Source organism: Citrus clementina, unplaced genomic scaffold (assembly GCF_000493195.1).
Source record: "Citrus clementina cultivar Clemenules unplaced genomic scaffold, Citrus_clementina_v1.0 scaffold_7, whole genome shotgun sequence".
Lineage (NCBI taxonomy): Eukaryota > Viridiplantae > Streptophyta > Magnoliopsida > Sapindales > Rutaceae > Citrus > Citrus x clementina.
Genome location: NW_006262075.1, coordinates 9,851,816 through 9,876,357, shown reverse-complemented (window position 1 = coordinate 9,876,357; position 24,542 = coordinate 9,851,816). Strand labels below are relative to the sequence as shown.

General features: G+C 36.5%; 1 protein-coding gene and 2 pseudogenes across 1 annotated transcript; all 3 read right to left on the bottom strand.

Annotated features, from left to right (window-relative positions):
- Positions 1-1,701: 1,701 nt before the first annotated feature.
- Positions 1,702-5,788, bottom strand: LOC18036904 (annotated as a pseudogene).
- Positions 5,789-6,832: 1,044 nt separating this feature from the next.
- Positions 6,833-9,787, bottom strand: LOC18035873 (annotated as a pseudogene).
- Positions 9,788-17,977: 8,190 nt separating this feature from the next.
- LOC18037170 (probable disease resistance protein At1g61300) lies at positions 17,978-20,629 on the bottom strand. Its single transcript, XM_024180895.1, is given in 2 exon segments — positions 17,978-18,747; positions 18,750-20,629. Coding segments are annotated over 2 exon segments (2,619 nt in total). The 5' UTR covers positions 20,602-20,629; the 3' UTR covers positions 17,978-17,980.
- Positions 20,630-24,542: the final 3,913 nt, after the last annotated feature.

The following is a 24,542-nucleotide window of genomic DNA, read 5'->3' as shown; positions in this document are numbered from 1 at the left end:
CTGTACTCTTTATACCCATAAATTCATGAAAAATATTATTACTAAAATGTCCTTGATCAAAATTACATTTGTGTACAAAAAGAGTACATTTTATGTCTTCTAAAAGAAATTCACTTCCAAAAGGATGTGATAAAAATATTGTATTTTTTGCACTCTTCTAAAATTCATATCATCCTATTCATGATTGTTTAATTCAATTAGCAAGTTAATTCTGCGTTCATTAAACCTTATCACTATTTGCTTTTCTAGCTTAATTACTTACTCCTTGTGAATTTTGATAGAGGCAAATCACTCTCAATTTTATGCCATGTTTACGCATAAGTATACTAAATTATTTTTCATTTTTTTTAAAGAAAACTCAAAAGTAATACGGCTATTATTTCTTTTTTATTTGAATTATCAAACTTCTAATCAGATCCTATTTGGAGGTTTGATTGCATTCTTTACAAACGATACAAAACCATTAAATCAACAATGAAGAAGAAGAAGAAGAAATAGAAAGAACATATATATCACCTTTTTGTCTCTTTTATCAGTTTAAATTCGAAATAAGTAATAAAAGTTAACAAAGAACTATTTAAAAAGTATGACAGATTGCGTCATTTTTTTATCATTTTATAAACTTGCAAGCAAAAAAAATATATATATATATATTTTTTAAATTCAAAGTGCATTCAATAAGCAAAAGCTTCAAGAAAAAGAAGCATTTGAAAACCGAATTACGATAATTTTGTAGCTATATTTGAAAATTTAATCCCAAAAATAGAGCATTTAAATCTGCTCTGAAGTGGGATCATGAAACAAAGTGAACTTTGTGCAGTGAATTATAAAAATTTAGAAACTTAATTGTTGACATAAAACAAGTTCTCTCTTTCCTTTTCAATTATGTTATGATAAATGTATGTTACAATCATACGTCTAAACCCATATTATGATAGCATGGAAGTAGTGTTTTGAGAACAAAATCTACTCCCCTTATAAAAATTAAGAGAGAAAAACTACTCCCAATTTTCATTAGTGGGCTGAGAAATAATTATTGAGTTTTTCATACTGCTTAAGTAGAGGTCAAAGCACTTGAGATAAATCCTAGAATATTAGATTTTCGATAATAGTACAGCCACATGAACCCTTTGTATAGCCACACGAACACTTTGTATAAATAAGTATATATAAATTGATGTGATTGAATAAAAACATCATGCGGCTCACATAATTACTATCATTAACTGCTAATAATTAAAGGCTTTTTTTTTTTTTAAAAGTAAAGGCTTAGTTTTCGATTAATAATTGTTTTCATCATTCGTATATGCAATATCACTTTGTATATACTAATTAGCACATAGTGTTTATGACTGTAATTTATTCTTAGATTTTATACATATCTTAAAAAAATGTTGGACATGGCCTTGATGCTTGAAATTAGGAAGATGGAAAAGCAAATGTAAAGCACAAGATCACCTGGGCATATTGAATTTATTAAAATGCAGACAAAATATACGAGTTTTCATATAATCACATTACACGAATGAATAAATTTTCTCAAGAAAGCAAGTACACCATTTGGAGTCCGCACAGCTGCGCACACACAACAAATCTCTGACAACATAAACACTTTGCAGATTGGATGCACTTCTTTAGCTCTCTGATCAATCTTCAAATTCTATAGTAGTTGGCCAGAAAAGCATTTATTTATGGAGACAATCAAACAATGCTGCAATGCAATGAGAAGCAATAATTATGTGCGTTACAAATTGGAAGAAATTAAAAATAACAATGGAGGAAGATGAATTTTCACCTGAATACATTTCGTCGATCACAAGATGCAGCATGCATGGGTGATTTCTTCAGTAAAGACGCTACAAAATTATGAAGCAGCAGAATAATTATATTAAGGCATTTAATGAATTTCACCATTACATTTATTTATCACTACTACATGAAAATTCCATGTAGGCATGTAATTTTTTTTTCCCAATTTATGTGAGCGGGGTGCAAAACACAAATTTACAGTATTTACAATCTCAATGCACATATTTTAAAAATGAAAATTTGATTATATATATAGTCATTCTCTAGTGCGGACGCCCTTATTTTTTTTTTCATACGAACACACTTTAAAATTGCAGGGTTTAAGAGAGTTAGTTTTTAACTCCCCTTAAACCACACGGTTTTATAATTCATTCAATAACTAACTCTTTTAAACTGCATGGTTTAAAAGTATGTCTGCATTAAAAAAAATGCAGGTGTCCACACCTGAGAATGTGTGTGTATATATATATATATATATATATATATATATATATATATATATATATGTAATACATTAAATTTTCCACTTCTATGCATATTAATTCGTACCTTGGCCTTATTGTTGCTTCGTATGTATAACTTGGCTGGGGTATAGACATACCAGTTTGAGGAGTTGTGATAATAAGTTTTGAACTGAAAACATGCTTAGTGGCTTCATCATCCCACTCCAGTTGGTTCCACCATTCTTCTTCTCCAATCAAAACTCCATTTCTCTTTCCACTCTCTAAGCTCAAGGGGAGTTTTCTTAAACTTGGGCAACCGTGTACATATATCCTTTCGAGGCAAGGAAACGCCAGGGCTTCGTGGCATATGCTCTTCAGATTTGGTAGCTTGAAAAAATATGCTCGTCTAATTAAGATGAAGGAACATACTGAGATTTTCTTCTGAAGGCTCAGAGTGCAGATCAATAGCTATTATTTCTTCGAGCGAAGGACAATCTTTCGCAAATAAGAATCGAAGGCGAGGAATGTAGAGAATGCATGTCAGATCTTTTATTGAACAATTGATGATGGATAGATCTTGAAGGTTTTGGGAAAAATGGCCCTTCATCATTGTTGTCAGACTTGAAGATGATATATCAATTAGTGATGATAACTCTGGGAGCCCCATCACTTGTCTTCTAACGCAACTCTGTAACTTTGAAGATGATTTGAGTTTATTGAGAGAATCAAGTGTCAATATGATGACACTTATTTCTTGCAAGTGTTTCAAGCTCTCCAGCTCCTCTAGCAACAAGACTGTGACACCAGGCACTGATGACCCATAGTTAAACCCAGCATATCTAGTTGGTACCCAGCTGAAAACTCGTAGTGACAAAAGACTTGATAGCATTCCTGCTGGAATAGCTTTCAGATTCTCTGACCATCTAATAAAAGAGTCCGCAGCTGAGTGCAACTCTTAATCCCAATTGGCAACTCGCATATATTTGTATTTGACAAATTAAGATATTGCAAGTCGATCAATTCACCCTCCCCCACATGCAGCTTGGACAATTTTGCGTTTTGTGACGAATCAAGAACTCTCAAGGCATGCATAGATTGAAAAAACTTGTTTTCAAATTCCTTTATCATAGTGTATCTTACAAGCAAAGTTAAGAGACGGGGACAACATGGCGGTGTTGGTGAGAGAGAGTCGATACTAGGACTCCGCCACAGTGATACTCGTACAGCCTCATTCCAGCTAGCAGTTTCTTGGACTTTAATCGACTTATCAGTTTCCTGAAATACCAAAATCTTGCTGGCCCCTTGTGATGAAGCAATCCACAATGCCATATCACGAAGTATGTCATGCATCTTGAAAAAATCTTCAGAATTATTAACTTCAACCTCCTCCAATAGGCAAGCAAGTTTCAGACTTTCAAGAATCAAGTTTCCTTCCCTCTTTGCAGCAGCAATGTTGTGAGAATCACGTAAAAGTCCCTCGCCAATCCAAAGCTCAATAAGTTCATCTTTCATAATAATTTGGCTCCTTGGGAATAACGAACAATATAGGAAACAAGTTTTGTGTGTTTCACTTGTCAATCTATCGTAGCTGAACTTTAAAAGAGGGAAGACACGAGTCCCCATACCTTCAAATCCGGATGGATACCTTTGCAACTCTTCAATTGCATATCGCCAATTATCAGGGTCTCTCCTGCTAGCCATGGCGCTTCCAATTGTAACAAGAGCAAGCGGCAAGCCTCCGCACATATCCGCCACAGTTTCAGCAAGTTCTCGTATCTCGGGATGAGAGTTTAGAACGTCGTCAGTCACCTTGAGTCGGAACATTCTATTCGTTCCCGTAGATCATCAAGCAACAAGGCAAACTTTTTGTTGCTTAACCTCCTGAAAATTTCTGCGGCGCTGCCTTGCTCATCTCTGTTCTTCCACTTGTCCCCTTCCGGATCAATCCCTAATCTAGATCGAATAACTTCTTGAATTTTACCCATGTTCAATTCAGTGGATGCCTTAACCATAATCACCGCACCGAATTTATGGCTCATATCACTGAACATATCGTTAAGTTGCTTTAACAGGGTGCTCTTCCCCACGCCTCGTACTCCATACAGGCCAATGATTTTGACACCATCATCTTCAATGTATCTCCAAACTTCACTCAATCTAGATACTATGCCCACAATGTTATTCTCCTTCGGTAGAATCTCGACGACTGGTGGTGGCCGTGGATCAGCAACAACATCAAAGTGCCCTTTGCTAGTTTGATCCTTCACAGCCTCGGTCATTTCAACAACTTCTTTGCCCACATTATAGCCGGACCAACAATTCTTGGAACAAAAACCTCCCAAACATAGCTTTGCTTTCTCTTTTTCACCTCTCTGCAAAAGAGAATCCACTTCCTTTACCTTCTGTTCTGATGTTGCCAACCAGTCTTTCACTTGCTCTCTAGGCACAAGATCAGCTTCTATTGCTCGCTCAATTCTCCCACTGACATCTTTAAAGGTGCTGTCAAGCTCTCGCTTTGCCTGACTCAAAGTGTCTACGTTGGCTTCGAGATGACGGATGTAAGAGCTGGCATTGGCGGTGCAATTCTAGCATCCTTTGACAATGTCCCAGATAATGCCCAAAAATTCCATGGTTTCTTTTAGGAAGGTTACAGAAACTCATAAAGCTGAGAAATCCTGTATGCTATATTAGGAAATTCATAGGATGCGCAAGACACTTCAGCGAATGCTACCACATAAACACAGTCAAGTTACCTGTGTCGTCTTATCATCTAACCAGACATTAAAAATGAGATAATAATTAATTGGCGCTTTATTATATTTCCATTCAATGTACATTCAAAATGAGAAACAACTACAGACCCATGGTTTCCAAGTTGCTCTGATCAATTTGAAGCTAATAATGAGAAATAGCCACGGTCCCATGGTTTCCAAGCGGCCTTTAATTTGTCAACATACCATCAACTTGGAATTAAAAAATGAGAAACAACCATAACCATGGTCCATATCCAAGTGGCCTTTGTCAACTTGCTATCTACCTGAAATTTTGAAAAGACAAGACTCATAGGTAAGATAAGATCACAAACACACAAATGTAGCATTGTTCTCTTTCCAACTCATTTCTTTTCCATATCCCCTGTTTCCTCCCTATACTACAGCACCATTTGCAATCTTTCAATTTTCTTCTCTATACGAAAGACATATCTTTAATTGAACTAGTTCCTTATCAACTATATCAAAAGAGAGAGAGAGAAAAAAAGTTATTGAGATGGTGCAGGAAGAAGAAATGAAGAATGCAAGTGTCATACTAGTGTACATTAATTAGAACAAAAGGAGCCTTCACTGGACTTTCTCAATTTATCCGCGGTCAAGAGTGATTATTTCTTCTAATTATGAGAAATTCTTTATCAAAAGATTTTCAAGTGTAGGAGCGCATACGAGCCATGACAAATCTTCTATCTGCGAGCAATTACACATTAGTACATAATTAAGCTTGCAGAAACCATTATTAGAAGTAAACCCTCCTATACTCTCCATTTCTTCGGAACAAAATTTAATCTCCTCTAACTAGTGACAATCACCTATTGTATCTCTAGATTCTCAGTTCTCCCATGATTGAACAAGATACATCAAATGAAAGCAATCCTGAGGATTTCATTGCTAATCCTTTAAAACAACTCTGCAACTTTCAGGATAGCCTCCAGCGTAGATAACGTGACACCAAGTTCATTTATATCTTGCAAAGTCCCCAACTATTGTCATATCATCAAAACATTGATTATGCAACTCATTTGGTCAGCCATGATATCACTCCAGCTGGAATAGCTTCGAGGTTACTCACTGAATGCTGAACACTTGTAATTCATTTATATCTTGCAAAGTCTCCGACTCTTGTATCACAAGTTCTGCATGACAGCGATTTGCAAATCAAAAGTCGAATTTCATTCAAGGAATTTCCTTCCCCCGTTTATCTCCATGATTCTCTCTACAATATTATCTCCTTTTAAGAAAGTGTTTCCAGTAATTTTATTCTTAGCAATGCTGCAGTAATTAAACTGCATAAGTTTGCCTTTTATTCTAATATGCATATAAACAAGGTACCCTGCTACATAGTAAAATACGAAGTAGAATGTGAAGCAAACATGATATTTGGATATAAAATTATACAAGTCAATACAGAGGCACAATAGCAATTGGAGTTTATCAGGTTTTGTACAATCTTGAACCTGAACAATTTTCACAACCAACACACTGAAAATAGAAATGCTAGAAAGATGACATGATGGGACCAAACACCATTTGCATTCTACAGTTACCCTTAAACAACAGATTCGACACACCAAACTCTACGAGCTCTTGATTCAATCTTCAAGCAACACTATCTGGGGGAAAAAAAATTGTGGAAACAATTAAACAGTATGGAAAGTTTACTGTTCATATCATCATCATAAATGGCATAATGTGAAGGCATCAAAGCATAAATCATTGCTGTTGACAATCAAGAAGAAGCATAATGCATTGTAAAATATTGATATCTAAGTAAATGGAGAAAATTTTCAGATTTTTTACCTCCCTGTTTCACTCAATTGTTTCTGTTTATTCTAAAATAGTCAAGTACTTATCTCCATCATACGATGGAATGATGAGCCAATACAAAGCAATTATCAAAAGAAAAAAAATCTTAATGTTCTACTTAATTACATCAAAAAGTCACTAAAACAATAATGAAAATATATAACAGATCAAGAAAGGTTTGAACATACCTGTATTGCAAATGCTTCGTATCTATGTGTCTACGCTTTAACATGATGAATTCAGAGTTCACGGAATTTTGCAGCAAAGACATGCTTGGTGGCTTCATCCTCCCACTGTAACTGCTCCCACCATTCTGCACTTCCTCGTATTGAGACTAAACTGTTCTTTGCACTGTCGAAGTTAAAAGGGAGTTCTCTTAAATTTGGGCAGTTGGTTACTGATACATTTTGGAGAGAAGGGAACGGCATGGTTCCATGGCATATCCTTTTTAGGCTTGGAAGACTATCAAGATCAATCACCATTAGATATGCGAAATAGTTGTGGCTTTCTGCAACTTCTGAAGACCCAGCTGATTCTATTATTTCAGATAATGCTTGACAGTTTACTAAAGAAAGAAACTGAAGGTTTGGAGCTTCTCTGATCCATGTCAAATCTCTAATAACAGGACATGCACGGATAGACAGATGATGAAGGTTATGGAAATTGGTCCATCCATTAAAAGTAGGATCTACCCTCTCCAGAGAACATTCAACTATATTAAGTGTTTCAAGATGCCTCATATTCCTCAAGTCGATGGAGTGCGAGTCCAAATTGTGCATGATTGTTAGTCTTTTAATACGGCTACATAATTTCCAAGAGAAATTGATTTTAAATAGGGCACTGGCAGAACCTAAAGTGAAACTTATCTCATAAATTTGATTTCCCAGGCACTCTAGCTCATCTAGGATGGTTGCATCATTCGGAGGCGTACAATGCAATTCAATAAGTTCAGTTGAGAACAAGCTAAATACTTTTAATGACAAAAGACTTGAGAATACTCTTGCTGGAATTAGGTGAAGATGCCGCATACCATTTAAAAGTAAAATTTTCAGGTTTTTCAAATACATAATCTCACTTCTTCTCAAAAAAAAAAAAAAAAAATACATAATCTCACTTGGCAACTCTTCTACACTTGTATTTGAAAGATTAAGATAGCGTAAATTGATCAATGCACCAATTCCCGCAGGCAACTGAGTTAAGTCAAGATTGTATGACAAGTCCAAAACTTTCAAAGCACCCATAGATTCAAAGAATCTATGTGGAAATGTTTCCAACACAGTAAACCTTACAAGCAAAGTTTGTAGATGAGGACAAGAAGGTGTTTCAGGGAGAGATTCGATGCTTGAACCCCACAGTGACAATCTAAAAGCCTCCCTCCAGCTATCAGCTGATTTATTTGTGCAATCACTAGACCTTTGTACCAAAATCTTGCTCTCATTAGAAGCTAACCACAATGCCATATCACGAACAATGTCATGCATCTTAACAAAATTTTCAGAATATTCACCAGTTTTAAGTAGACATGCAATTTTCAAACTTCCAATAATATATTCTCCTTGATTCCATGCAGTAGTTATGCTACGGAAATCACTTAAAAATCCCTCCCCAATCCAAAGGTCTATAAGCTCACCTTTCCTAATGTTAATCTCCTCTGGAAATAAGGAACAATATAGGAAACAAGTTTTGAGACTATCGTCTGTCAAGCTATCATAGCTAAACCTCAAAATAGGAAAGACAAGATTCCCCATACCTGCAAATCTAGATGGATTAGTCCGTAATTCGTCAATTGCATACTGCCATTCCCTGGGGCTTCTCCTACTAGACATAGCACGAGCTATGGCAATAAGAGCAAGTGGCAAGCCTTTGCATTCTCCAACAACAGCTTGAACAAGCGTTGGTATCTCAGGATGGGAGTTGAATACATCTTCTCCCACCTTGTAGCGAAACAAATCCAGGGCTGCTTCTGGTGACAAACACTCCACTTTAAATTTCCTTTAAGCTTCCATGTGACCACATACCTCCTCTGAGCGAGTTGTAAACACAATTTTGGACCCATTTTGACAGTCAGAAAGCGAAACTCCTGTTTTTGAGAGATCTAATCGCTCCCATACATCGTCCAGTAGCAACACAAACTTTTTTCTTCTCAAACTTATCAAAATTTCAACAGCTCTATCATACTCCCCTTTCATGTTCCAAATGTAATCGGAAATGTCCAATTTTTTGCGTATAACCTCTTGAATTTTCTCTAAATTTCCTTCTTTGGACACCGCAACAAAAATCACCAAATCGAAACAATGATTTACATCCAGAAACTTATTGTTAGGTTTCTTTAAGAGGGTGATCTTGCCAACACCTCCCATTCCATATAACCCAATAGTTTGCTCACTCTGATCTTCAATGCATCCCCAAACTTCATCCAGTTTTGAGTCTGCACCCACTGTTTTCTCCGTCGCCATCCCATCCACCGGAGGTCGTGGTAGCTTGTAGGTAAAATAAACACTTTCAAAATCTTGCCCTTCTAGTCTCAGTAATGTTACTTTAGATATCTCCTCAGTCACTGTCTTTCCGATCTTGTAACTAGCGTAACAATTTCTAGTACAACAACCTCCCAAACATTTTTTTTCAATCTCCTGGCATCCCTTCTGTAGAATACCATCCACTTCTTTTATTTCCGATTCTACAGCATTCAGCCAGCCTTCCACTACTTTCTTACGCTTACGCTGTTGCTGCTGCTCTTCTGTCTCGACCCTTCTCTTGATATCTTCATTGAGATCTTCAATTTGACTCTTCTTTTCACTCAAAGACTTTAGGTTATCTTCAAGATGCCTGATGTAAGAGCTTTTAGCTGCAGAGCAGTCCCACAATCGAGTAAAAATGTCCAAGATTGGGCTCACACAATCCATGACTCTTTCAGAGATCCCCAGAACAAAGTTCCAGTTCAGAAAAATGGAAATTGTAACATGCCCTCACAATAAAACTAAAGGATTACTTAAAAGATGCAATTGTTATGATTATAAAAATATTTACTGAAAGCCGCCAGAAAAGACTTACTCCTCAAACATGAAAGTGAACTTTTGAGCATCAAACTCATAATAATTTTAAGGGTTAATATCATTTGACCTCACCCCAGTCTGTTAAATGCTATTTCGTCCTTGAATAACTTAAAAATGAATGTCAAATTCAAGGGCAATTGCAGCAACCGCAGCGTACCTTCACCGGTGAATGCCGTCCAGTGCGTCCACTTACGCCGCCGCCGCCGGCAGTTACACCAATGGGTTGCTACTTGCTAGCACACAAGGATCCATTTTACATCTCTATACCTTCTGTTTTGGGATAAATTTGTCAGTTGATTTTGTGAAAAAGTTTTTTTTTTGTTTTGCACTGACAGTCAACCGTTGGACCTAACAATGCTGTGAAGTCGGGTCCGGAATAACTAGTTCTGAAAGGTCTGAGCGTAAATTGAGGTTTTCTTAAACATCGAGGGGGTTAATTAAAATTAATCCTGATTTTAAATAGAAGACTTGATTTTGTAATGAATCAATTGAGAGAGTACTCAAATATAGTACAAAAAAATCAAGGGACCCCCTATAAGGCTATAACTCTCTCTGGACACTGGAATGATGATTGAAAAGGTTGATTGTTGATCGGCTGCTGCTCTGTTTTTATACTTGGTTTGCAAGTTTGTTACAGAGCTGTAACAACTTTAACCAACTTGAGCAGTGGCCTTCGCCACATCAGCAGCCACTTCACCAACGTAAGATAGACAAGACTTTTGGGGTGGGTTTGGTAACCATTTTTGCTGGGTATTTTTTGTTTTCCATAAATGAAAAACACAAAAACATGTTTAGACTTGGTTAAGCCGATAATTCTTAAAAAAAATTAGCGAACAAAATATTTTTATTTTTTTAACTTTTGTAAAGAAAAAGTCAAGACACTTTGGAAAACAATATAAAAAAGGCAAGACAAAAAGCCGGCGCTTGCGAAGAATTTCAAAATACTAAAGATAAAAACCTGTAATTAAAACCCAGAGAGAATGTCGGAGAGCTCTGAAACCCCTAAACCCTACGAAAACCCTAGTTTACTGAAAACGATTCCACCGCCGTTAGCTGAAGATCGTTCCACCAAAGAGGCTAGGTTTCGTAGCCATGAAGCGGACGCAGATAATCCAACCCCCCTCTCTTTTAAGGATGCGCTTGTGCACCCAGAACAATACAGAAACTCTGACGATACTGAGATGAAAGAAGAATGGGACCTTAAACTTGGAGATATAACCTTAGGAGATGATGGCACCATGCCCACTATCAAATTCTCAAAACGAATCCAAGATAAATTGATTAAACCTTGGCAGAACTCTGTAGTGGTGAAGCTGCTGGGGAGAAACATTGGGTATAAAGCCTTGTGTAATCGGTTGAAGGTTATGTGGCATCAAATTCATGATTTCTCAGTGATTGATCTTGAAAACAATTACTTTCTAATTCGCCTTAAATCATCGGAGGATGTTGTATATGCATTAACCGAGGGGCCATAGGTTATCTTTGGGCATTATTTAACAGTGCAGCCGTGGACGCCTTAGTTTGACAGCACCCTTACTGATCTTGACTCTGCCATTGTTTGGATTAGGTTACCTGGCATGGCTTTTCACTTATATGATAAGAGGATTTTACGGAAGATTGGTCAGCTTGTGGGGACCGTTATCAAGATTGATTACCATACTGCACTGCGGGAGAGGGGAAAGTTTGCAAGAATTGCTGTCCGCATCTCTCTTTCTCAGCCTCTGCTGTCTCGTTTTAACATGGACGGGAAGATACAGAAGGTTGAGTACGAAGGGTTGCCAATCATATGTTATCAATGTGGAAAGTATGGACATAATAGTATCATTTGTCAAAGCAACCAAAGTATGAATGAGGCCAATAATGGTAATTCTGAGAGCATTATACCAACTAATGCGGCAGGGGAAAAAGATGGTGCTGTAGACATGAATACCGAAAAAAGTGAAAAGTTTGGACCATGGATGATTGTGGCACGGAAAAGGAAGCCCAAGTTCGTAGTGGAAAAGGAGAACACTACTGCTGTAGAGAGGAATCAGCGAAGTAATATTCCTGTTACATCTTGGTTTGATGCCTTATCCGAGGATTTGTATACAAATAATACGGTGGAGGTTGCTGTAACTATCCCAACCTTGAACCCTCACAACGACAACCTAAATCCGTTACCGATCACTTCCACACTCGGAAGAACCTGCCTTTGAAAACTCCTAGCATTCTTAAACCTCATAACCAACTCTCCAAAGGAAAGCAAGTGACCAAATCACAACACCCAGTATTGAAACAGCAGACTATCACAGCTTCCACCTCCCTGCATGCAAACCTACGACCCAATAATACAAGAATCCTACCCTCCATTTCAAATGTTTCCATCCCGAACCCTTCAAGCATTTTACCTAGCTTCCCCCGAGAACCTACCTCTACTATTACTTTAACAACCTTATATCCTCAAAATCATACTGCTATAACTTTTTCTAGAAAAACCCATGAAACTGTAGGCAACCCACCAGGTTTCCCATGTAAACAAACTTCAGTTAACTCTGATCAGCAACCTCACTCAACAAAAACAAAAGAGCCTTCTGAGGGCAAGGATGAAGGAGATATAAAATCAATGGAGGATTATGCTGGTGATCCTCAGTTTGCATTCGGTAATAATGCGGATGCCACCATGTCTGATGATGACAACTCCTTTGTCAATGAAACCCCGGAAATGTGTGGCGAAGCAGAGCTGGAGCTTTGCACGTAAATCTCTCACGCTCACCCTTCTGATTATATACGCTTCATGACGATATCAATATTATTCTGGAATGTACAAGGGGCGGGGTCCCCATCCTTTCGAAGAGTTTTTGCTACATTAGTTAAAAGCTATAACCCTACAATTGTCGTAATCCTCGAGCCAAGAATCAGCGGTAAGAAAGTAGATGACTTCATAAAAAAAAGTGGCTTTGACCGCTCTCATCGTGTGGAGGCTACTGGTTTTTCGGAGGGTATTTGGTTATTGTGGAGAAATTTTTTCGACAGCGAGATCGCTTTCAATCATTCTCAGTTTATTCACTTAAAAATCAGTGTCCAAAATGTCATCCAATCTTGGGTCACTGCAGTCTATGCGAGCCCAAAATTAGCTGGACGTCGTGCTCTTTGGTATCATTTGAATAGCATTGCGGAGTCGATGCATGATCCTTGGATTATGGGGGGTGATTTCAATTCAATCTTATATGCTGCGGAAAAACGTGGGGGTTCGGCGTTGAGCACTGGTATTTGTCCTAACTTTAATTCATGGTTTCATGCTAATAACATTGTTGACTTGCAGTTCAGTGGCCCTAGATACACATGGACTCGCGGGAATCTTTCGAAAAGACTGGACCGTGCTATGAGCAACCAGGAGTGGATTCTAAAATTTGATAACTATTCGGTTACTCATTTACCACGAGTTGAATCTGACCACAGGCCGATTTTGGTCCGTTTTGAGCGACAGTTTGGATGTATGGGAAGTGCTAAACCCTTTCGCTTTTTAGCTACTTGGATGACTGATAACCGTTTTGGGGACTTTATACGGGATAGTTGGCATAAAAATCTTCCTTACTCGCAAGCAGCTTCTAATTTTACCAGTAAGGTGGTTAATTGGAATAGAGAAATTTTTGGCAACATATTTAAACGAAAAAAGCAGTTGCTAGCTCGTATTGGCGGGTTTCAAAAGGCCTTAGAGAATAAACCCATTCGCAGTTTGTATCACCTTGAGGCAAAGATAAAACAGAAGTTAGAAGAAATTCTATCTCAAGAGGAATTATTGTGGTATCAGAAATCCCGCAGAGATTGGATCAGATATGGGAATCGGAATACCTCTTTTTTTCATCAGAAAACTATTACAAGGAGGGCTAGAGATCGAATCAATGTTATTAAGGATGATAGAGATATTTGGCTTTATGACACCAATGACATTAAGTCCCATGCTGTGTCTGTCTTCTCCACTCTATACTAGTCCGATCAAGACCTTCATCGCCCGTATACTGTGCAAGGGTTTTTTCCTAGAATTGATCACAATAGACTGTCAATTCTTGCTAGCTCGATTGACAACAAGGAAATTCGTCAGGCGCTCTTTCAGATGAGACCATTCAAGGCGCCTGGAATTGATGGCTTCCCTGCTGGATTTTATCAAACCCAGTGCCATATAGTTGGAGATTCTTTTTGTTTTGGCATAAAGGATATTTTCAAATCCCACAGTGTTCCTAGTGAAGTTAATAAAACCCTTCTTGTACTCATCCCAAAGTCCGAGCATTCCACTTCTTTTAAGATGTATCGCCCTATCAGCCTTTGCACCGTTTTCTACAAAACAGTGACTAAGATTATCGTCAACAGATTGCAAGTTATACTCCCTGATCTAATTGGCCCCCATCAGATAAGTTTTGTCCCTGGCCGACACATCACTGAAAACATTATCATTGCTCAGGAAGTGGTCCATTCCATGCGACGAAAAATGGGCAAAAAAGGTTTCATGGCTATCAAGGTTGACTTGGAAAAAGCTTATGATAAATTGAGCTGGAATTTTATTTCTGAAACCTTAACGGAGCTAGCCCTGCCTTTGGATCTTATTCGTTTAATAATGGAGTGCATTACTTCTACTAGTATGAATATCTTATGGCATGGTGAATTAACAGATGACTTCTCTCCCAGTAGAGGTGTAAGACAAGGTGATCCTTTGTCTCCCTATATTTTTGTTCTTTGTATTGAAAGATTGAGTCATGGGATTTATCACTCAATTCATCAAGATCGTTGGAAGCATATCCGCTTATCTCGGCTGGGTACTCCCTTAAGCCATTTTTTTTTCGCAGATGATCTTCTCCTCTTTGCCGAAGCTACTAGTGGGCAAGCGCAGTGCATCAATTCAGTCTTAGGAGATTTTTGCTTGAGCTCGGGCGCAAAGGTTAATCAATCTAAGACACATGTTTACTTTTCTAAAAATGTCCCAAATGCTGTTGCCATGAGAATAGGGTGAGATTTGGGGTATACAGTCACGAAGGACTTGGGTAAGTATTTGGGCATGCCTTTGCTGCACAGTCGTGTCTCGCAGCAAACATATCAAGGGATTTTAGACAAAATGGACCAAAAGCTTTTGGGTTGGGCAGCCTCTCAGCTTTCTCTTGCAGGGCGTATCACTCTTACCCAATCTGTCCTTCAAGCAGTCCCTATTTATGTTATGCAGACTACAAATTTACCGGGTAGTATTAAGACTAAACTTGATCAAATTTTTAGACGTTTCTTGTGGAGTGGAAATGATGATCTACGAAAAATGAGCTTAATTAGTTGGCACAACATTTGCCAACCAAAAATGGCAGGTGGTCTCGGGTTTAAAAGGTTGGATATCATGAATGAAGCGCTGCTATTGAAGGTTGCTTGGCATTTAATCATTGAGCCTAACAAACTGTGTGTCCAAGTGCAATCCACAAAATATAGAGTTCCTCCATCGGAAATTTCTCATGCTCTACCTACTCGGTACGGCTCTCATTTGTGGAAATCTGTGGGTCGAGTTTGGGATTATGCTAAGCGCAGACTACGCTGGAATGTTGGTAATGGGTTGAAAGTTAAATTCTGGTAGGACTATTGGGCAACAACACCTCATAATCTTGCGGATTTAGCCTTACAACCGATACCTCCTGAACTTTGTGAACTGTTTGTTGCTGACTTTGTTTCTACAGATGATTCCTGGAATTGGCCAAAGTTTAGTCACATCTTACCCCATCATGTAGTGATGACATTTGCTTCAATCCACCCCCCGTCAGCTTGCAATGGTGTTGATCAAGTTTACTGGGCAGCTTCACCACAAGGAAACTTTACGGTTAAATCAGCATATGAATTGTTGGATCACTCTCGTGTGCAGGAAAGGGACACTTACTGGAGGATAGCTTGGTCATGGAAGGGCCCGCAAAGTATCAAGATTTTTATTTGGCTGGTGCTGCACAATAGATTAAAGACTCGGGCAGGACTAGCATCACGACGTTTGAACATTGATCCATCTTGTGAAAGGTGTGGTGCTGGTTTAGAGAATACAATTCATGTGCTCTGTGACTGCCCCTATTCGAGAGCGGTTTGGCTACGGCTTATTCGAGGTAACAGTCAGCAACATTTCTTCGAGTCCAGCCTTGCAGACTAGATTTCCGAGAACTTGCAATTCCAGAGCACCTCCCTAGGTAATAAATTTGGCGAGTCATCTTTGGCGTTGCTATTTGGCGGCTTTGGTTTTGGCGAAACCGGTTTATTTTCACCAAAGATCATTGGGAGAGCAGTACTATAGCAATGGATATAAAAGTCAGGGCAGCTCAAATTCAAAGATGCAATTCTTTCCTCATTGCCACTGACAGGATCCGTATCGAAAAATGGATTCGCTGGGTTGGCAAATCGGATATTGTGCTAACTTAGGCGTTTGCTCAGTAACATCTGCTGAGTTGTGGGGTTTATTTCATGGGTTGTCCATAGCTTGGCTATATGGCTATCGTAGGGTAATAGTGGAAGTAGACAGCAAGTGCATCTTGCAGTTAATCTCTAATTCAAGCCCCACCATCAATGAGCATCTTTCTCTAATCAAAGCCATCCAAGAGCTTACCAGACGAGATTGGTTGATTCAAATGAACCATATTTATCGGGAAGCAAATACAGCAACAGATTTTCTTGCTACCTATAGTTTATCTTTTCCTTTGGGTCTACATTATCTTCAGTCTCTTCCTTTAAATATGCTTAGCATATTAAACAATGATGTTTCTGGGGTTGCACACTCCCGTTTAGTGTTGCCTTAGCTCTTTTCCGAGCCCTTTATTAATCAAAAAAAAAAAAAGCTGGCGCTTGCCCACAGCTATTATTTATTTAATTATTATTTTATTAATTCTTTATTCAATTACTTTCACCTTATCCTCTCAATTTTACTTCCTCCATTCTATACCTTATCTTTTCCTTCTCTATTGTAACCACTCAACAGGCTCTTATCATATAATTAACACAAATGAACTACTTAAATGTCTATTATAAATATAGTGGTGGTATAGTGGTATGAATTTTTATTTTGTTATATCCTAATTAATTCTACATTTTTTACTTTATTTTTCATTTTTATTTTGTTATATACTAATCAAAATGAAATTAAATTTCATATAGCAATAATAATTTTAAGAAAACCCTCTCATAACAAAAAATAAAATGTATAAACAAATTAAAAAAATTATTTTATAAAAAAATCTATATTTTCAGACAAACAACCAAATACATTTTTTATTATTTTTCACATTTTATATAAACAACCAAACTCATTTTTACTGTTTTCATTTTCATATGTTATTTTAAAAATAAACTATCAAACAAATTTTCATTTAAAAAAATCACATAAAAAATATCATTCTCTTTCTTTAAAATAAGAGTTAAAAACATTAGTTAAATAGCATTATCATACGCACCCTTAACAGTTTTGAATAACTTACATGGACGATATAGATATAAAGCACTGGCAGCAGGTTTATTATATGTAAGAACAAAAATCACAGGCCACGAATTTGGTAAAATCTCTCTGTATCTACTTGAACACTTTTCAGACCCAACACAACTGAAAAGTAAATAATAAAAAAGACGCATCACCCGCTATAAACACCAGTTGGGGTCACATAGCTTGTACGAACATTTCTTCCAACTTTCCGAACCCTTGATGATTCAGTCTTCATATGCAATCTTCAAGCACTCTTCAGATGCTATCTGAAAAATAATTTTGGAAATAAGTTGTTTAAACTCATAACATTGTATGGGAAACAAGTTGTTTCGAACAGTCATAAAGAGAAAAGTGAAAAAAAAAAGAAAAAAGAAAGCGAGAGAGAGAGAGAGAGAAAGAAAGCTACCCTTCCGTGTTATAGTAGATCTAAAATAATGGAGATATGCTTAACAAAGGATTAGTGATATACCATATTCTCAATTTAAAGATTCTGTTAACAATCATATGAAGTATAACAGATTAAACGATTTTGAAGGTGATATATGAGATGACAAAAAACTAAAACGTTTCCAATCTAACATTAATTTCAAGGTAACAAAATGAAAATGAGAGGTCAAAGAAATTGAACATACCCATACGATGAATTTAAAGTGCAAGAAATTTTGATGCAAAAACATTCTTGGTGTCTTCATCCTCCCACTCTAGCTGATCCCACCATTCTCTACTGCCACGGATTGCATTCAGACTATTCTTTGCACTTCCAGAGTTTAGCGGGAGTTTTCTTAAACCTGGGCAGTCGTATACAGATATAGTTTTGAGGGAAGGAAGCGGCACTGCTCTGCAGCATATGCTTGTTAGGCTTGGTAGATGCTGAAGATCAATGACCATGAGGTTTGAGAGAAAGTGATGACTTTCTTCAATTTCAGAAGTCCCAGGTGATTCATAAGTGCCAATTATTTCAGATAATACTTGACAGTCGCTAACATAAAGAAATTGAAGGTTTGGAGCGCATCTGATCCATTTCAAATCTGTCATAAAGTGACAGTCTTTGACAGATAGATGACGAAGGTTGCGGAAACAGTAGGTCCTTCCCTGATCTCCAAAATAAATATTTATACTCTCCAGAGAACAATCAACTATTTCAAGTGTTTCAAGATGATCCATCCTAAAGTCAAGTGAGGAGAACCAAGGACTCGCGACCGTTAGTCTTTTGACACAGCTTTGTAACTTGGGGGAGGACTGGAATCTACAGAATGCATGGGTATCCACAAAACACAAGGTGATACTTATGTCATGAATGTTTTCCAGGCTTTCCAACCCAGCCAAAACAGTTGTAGCACAGCAAAAATTATGATGCAACGCAACAAGTTCAGTTGAGAACCAGCTAAATACTTGTAATGACGAAAGACTGATATCACTGCTTGAGGTATAGTTTGAAGATACAACATACCATCTAATCGAAGAATTTTCAGGTTTTTCAAATATTTAATCCCAGCCGGAAGTTCTCTTATTTTTGTGTTTGAAAGGTTCAGATGGCATAAGTTAATCAATTTACCAATCGCCTCGGGCAACTCAACTAAGTCAAAATTATATGACAAGTCCAAAACTGCCAAGGCATGCATCGATCCAGCAAATCTACTTGGAAATTTTTCCAATACACTGAACCTGATAAGCAAGGTTCGCAGACGAGGACAAGACGTTGCTTCATGGAGAAAGTCAACACCGGAGCCCCAAACTGACATTCTTAAAGCCTCTTTCAAATCATCAGACTTGTTCTGTTGGTTAGGCTTTTCCCGTACCACAATCTTGCACTCCTTAGAAGCTAACCAGAAGGCCATCTCACGAATAACGTCATGCATCACAACAAAATCTTCAGAGTATTCCCCCTTTTCCAGTAGACATGCAAGTTCTAAACTTCCAATAATATATTCCCCTTCATTTCGAGGATCAGCCCTATTTAAAAATCCCTCGGCAACCCAGAGTTCGATAAGTTCATCTTTCCTAATATTATGTTCTTTTGGAAATAAAGAACAATAAAGGAAACAAGTTTTGAGGACATCATCACTTAAGCTATCATAGCTAAACCTCAGAATAGGCAGGACAAGATTTCCCATACCTGCAAATCTGAACGGATTACTCTGTAGTTCATCAATTGCGTGCTGCCATTCCCTAGGGCCCCTCCTACTAGACATGGCACGTGCTACAGTTATAAGAGCAAGCGGCAAACCCTGACATTCTTCAACAACAATTTGAGCAAGCCTTGGAATCTCTGGATGGGAATTGAATACGTCTTCACCCACTGTGAGCCGAAACAAATCCATAGATGCTTCTGGTGATAAACACTCCACTTTAAATCTTCTATGAGCTCCCATTTGACCGCATACTTCTTGCGACCGAGTTGTAAATACAATCTTGGACCCTTTCTGATTGTCATAGAGAGACACTCCTATTTTTGAGAGATCTAGTCGCTCCCATACGTCGTCTAAGAGCAACACAAACCTTTTGCTTCTTAAGCTTATCAAAATCTCAGTAGCTTTGTCCTCCTCGCCTTTGTTTTTCCACATTTGATCCGAAATGTTTAATTTTTTCCGGATGGCTTCTTGAATTTTCTCTAAATTTGCTTCTTTGGACACCGCCACCCATATCACCAAATCAAAATGATGATTTATATCTATAAACTTATTGAAAAGTTTCTTTAAGAGTGTGGTCTTCCCCACACCTCCTATTCCATACAACCCGATGATTCTGTATCTATAGTCTTCAATGTGTCCCCAAACTTCATCGACCATGGAGTCAAAACCCACAGTCTCCTCCATCACCATCCCATCTACCGTAGGTCGTGGCAGCTTGTAGGTGACTTGAAGATTTTCGAAAATTTCTCCTTTTTTAATTAATTCTTTTACATCACGGATCTTATTAATCACTTTCTTTCCAATCTTGTAACCAGAGTAACAGTTGTAGATACAACAACTTCCCAAACATTTCTTTTGAACCTCTTGCTCTCCTTTCCGCGAAATAACATCCACTTCCTTTATTTGCGATTCTACAGCATCCAGCCAGCCTTGTACTACTTTTTTGCGCTTACGCTGTTGCTGCTCTTCTTCCTCAACCCTTCTGTTGACATCTTCACTGAGATCCTCGAGTTCACGCCTTGCTTCACTCAAAGACTTGAGGTTCTTTTTGAGATGCCGGATGTAAGAGCTGTTAGTTGCGGTGCAGTCCCACAATCGAGTGAGAATGTCCAAGACTGGGCTAACACAATCCATGACTCCTTCAGAGATCACCAGAATAAAATTCCAGTCCAGAGAAATGGATAAGCTAACCTTGTCTTACGCAAGAATAACACTGGCACACAAGTTGTAAATTTTGAGGATGGGAGATGTTTTCAGATTTCTGTCGATGAAATTGCAAAATGGCCTCACAATAGAACTAAGGGTTAGGTAGCGTCGGATAAGGATCATAGGCTGTGAGAAGACACAAGTGCTACCATTGCTTTCCTCGTGTTATAAAAATTTATTTACTTTTTTCTTTTTTCAAAGAGTCTTTGTGGTTCATGTTTATTGGAAGCCATAAAGAAGACTTTCTCCGACAGTCAATTTTGGAATTAACCGGCAAAGCTCTAGCTTACTTGTTAAGGAAGCTCATTTGATACGGAAGAAGGAGGAGGAGAATTTTAAGCTAAAGAAAGGAAACATAATTGTGACGTCAGAAGCCAGTAAGCAGGATGACAGCTCAGCACAAGTCGTTAAAGTTTGTTACGAAGCAACTGTGTGCTGTGTGTTGAAGTTCAGCTTGTAATTAGTTAATAATTAGTTATCAATTAGTAATGTGTGTGTGGCGTTTTAGAGATGTATAAATAGAGATTGTATTTCTTGTAATTGATTAAGCTGAACAATAGAAATAATACAGATTTCCAGAAGCATCTTCTCTGAGCTATTTTCTCAGCAACCAAACAACATATCTGTTTTTCTTTCATTACTTGAGATCAATTTAGTACTGTGATTGGGCAGTCGTAACAATATAATGTTTATAAATTGATTTTATTTTAAATTTATATAATAAAAAATTTATAATATCTTTAATAAACACCTCCGAACCAAAACATTTTACACACAACATCAAACTAATAGTTTTAAAGGGTTAATACCAATTAACGCCACCCCAGTCTCTTAAATGCTAAATTCGTCCTTTGATAGCTTAGAATGAATATCAAATTCAACGGCAATTATAGCAACCGCCGCGCACCTACGCCGGCGAATGCCGTCGAGCGCGTCCTCTTACGCCGCCCGGATGGCCGCTTCCTAGTTCTTTAATCACCATTGAACACGTCTGAGCTCCCAAAACTTCGACCGACACAAGCCACTCTGCACCAGCGAGCGCGTACACTGTACGGCCGCTTCCAGCCGATGCATCGTAGGCGTATTTGAGCACATTAATTATCAAGCATCATCATATCATATCCACAAAATCAGTTGCTACCACCGCACGGCTCCATTTACATCTCCATACCTTATATTCTGGGGATAATTTTTGTCAATTGAAGAGTAATATTTTGTCGGTCAACGCCAGTCAACCATTGTAATTAGCGATTTTGTAAGCAGCTCACAATTTTCACAAAGGTCTAGGTGTAAATTGATGTTTCCTGAAACATGAGGGAGTAAAGTAAAATTAAATTAAATTTGAAGGGTGATGATAATTTTACTCCAATTATTAAAGGTATTGTGGTATGTGTTTTTTATAATGTAAGTGTATAGGTAGGATTTAATATTTTTATTTTTTTTATATTTTATTAATTACTAATCACTCATTAATATTTTAGACAATATGAGATTAGATTATAAGAGACACTTAATCTATTTCACTCCACCCCATTCTTTTTCGAATTTCAGTCTACAGCAAATTGGCATCTACAAATGGCGTAGATTTCATCCATAAAATCACTTGCATATGGCAATTAAAACCTGAAGAAAAGTAGAAGTTTATGGTTGGTAATTGATTTTTGCTAACATATATATATATATATATATATATGTCGGTGACCCATAAAGAGAATTACCATGGGAGCCTACATGATCAAAGTTTCTCAACTTGATTGAAAAGTAATTTAAACGTCTAAAGAACCAATCTTGTTCCTCAAGTCAATTTCTCCCATTCCACCTTGCTGCAAATCTGCTTTCTTTTTTTTTTTCTTTCTTTTTTTTTTGTTTTCCAACTTTCTTTGTAGCTCTTGATAATCAAACTATTGGTATGATTTCTTGTGTTGTTAATAGTTTTATGACATTCTCTCCTTCATTGCAGAAGAGTTCTGGAAAACTTGGCAAGCTTCCTTGCATACTGAGCTTTTCTTTTTTGTGAACCGTTTTTTCGGAATATTCTTTTTCAAGAACTTAGAAAACAGGATGTGAGTAAATAAGAAAATTGAAAACGAGGAAAAAAAAATCATTATTATGGGGTAAATTTGGTATTAATCGAATGTAGTTCAATTTGGAATGTCATTATACAAATATTAGGGGAAAATTAGATGTGACAAAATGGGTCACGATACAATTACACGTTATGGACACGATTGTTTCGTAATTCATTTTGACAAATATTGACATAGTTAATAAATAGATTTGCATAATACAATACGATAAATGAACGTATCATGACACAAAAATTAACTAATATATATATATACAAACTGAACACTAGATTAATTATATTCGTGTCATATACATATGTATCATAAACTTCTTCATGTCTTATTTAAGTCATATTAACTTATTTATAACGTATTTTATTGATATATTTATTATTTTTTAAATTAATTTTTAATTATTTATTAAGTGTGTTAAACATATTAGCACAATTAATATAATTAATAAATGAATAAACACAATTACATCAATCGATTGCTCGGGGGAAAATCTACCCTAATTTTAAATAGAATCTATGTTTTGAATTCATCAAAAACAATAATAAAACATTTCATTTTTATCCAATCTAAGTAGGTCGATTATACTTGAATTTCCTTAAATTGTTAGTTTGAATTGAATTTCAATTTGAAGTAGAACGATTTCAGGATGATGATCGAAAAGATTGGTTGTTGATCAGTTGCTGGCTGTTGCCAGTGACCGTGCTACTACGGGATTTGCGGGGCAGCCACCACATGTCTTAAAATTTTTAGAAGATATATTTTGTCCTTTTCAATTGAAATTATAAACTTAGCGGCGTTTGTTTTTTTTTTTTCTGACATTTGAATATATCTAAATTAGTTTGAATTCTAAATAGAATTGAATATTTGAATCTAAATGATATGTTTTTTTTAATTGCGAAATATAAATATTAAGTTGTTTTTTTTTTAATTTGAAAATTTTTAAATTGGTATTTTTATATTTATACCGTTACAAACTATAAATGTTAAACAAATAATAGACATCTCAAAGAACTTAAATAAAATAATACATTATCATAACATAAATCATGTTCAATTGAATACAATCATTTATATTCTAAATTAGCATATATTAATCAATTTGATTGTAGTTTATGATGCTTTTATATGAAAAATATTCATAAAAAATTATGAAGATAAATAATGCTAATTTGAAGAAATTAAAAAGATGAAAATAATAGTAGTCTTTCACTATATTATCGCAAGTTTTAGAGATAGGAAATAACGCTAATTATTAAATTCTATTTAGATAAGGATGAAAATTAATTAATTAGATAAAGATATTTTGAAAAATATCTTTGTATAATATTATTCAGACTTTTTAGATTAAGTAAAAAGAAAAAAAAATTGGCTTAATAACTCAATGATTTAATGACTGAAAATTTTCATTAAATTGAAAAAAATAAACAGACTTAATGACTTAACCGATTGAAATTAAGTCATTAAGTAAAAAAAAAAAAAAAAACCTTACCCTTATGATATTCATTATTTCATTAATTTGAATTTAAATTATTTTTAAAGTATCTCATCTATATATTTATAATTTTTAGCCCAATTGTAAAATTTAAATTAGGCACAAATACCAAATAAATGCTTAATCAAATGTAATCCATTGAACTCATTTTTAAGAAAATAAAACAAACTAAATATCTAAAATCGTATTTTAACTTTTCATGATTCGGACATTTTGCTGCCTTTCTCTTGAAGACTAAAGCCTCGATTTCTAAATAAAACTTTGGTACGATGACGTACACGCGTTTATCATTTCTT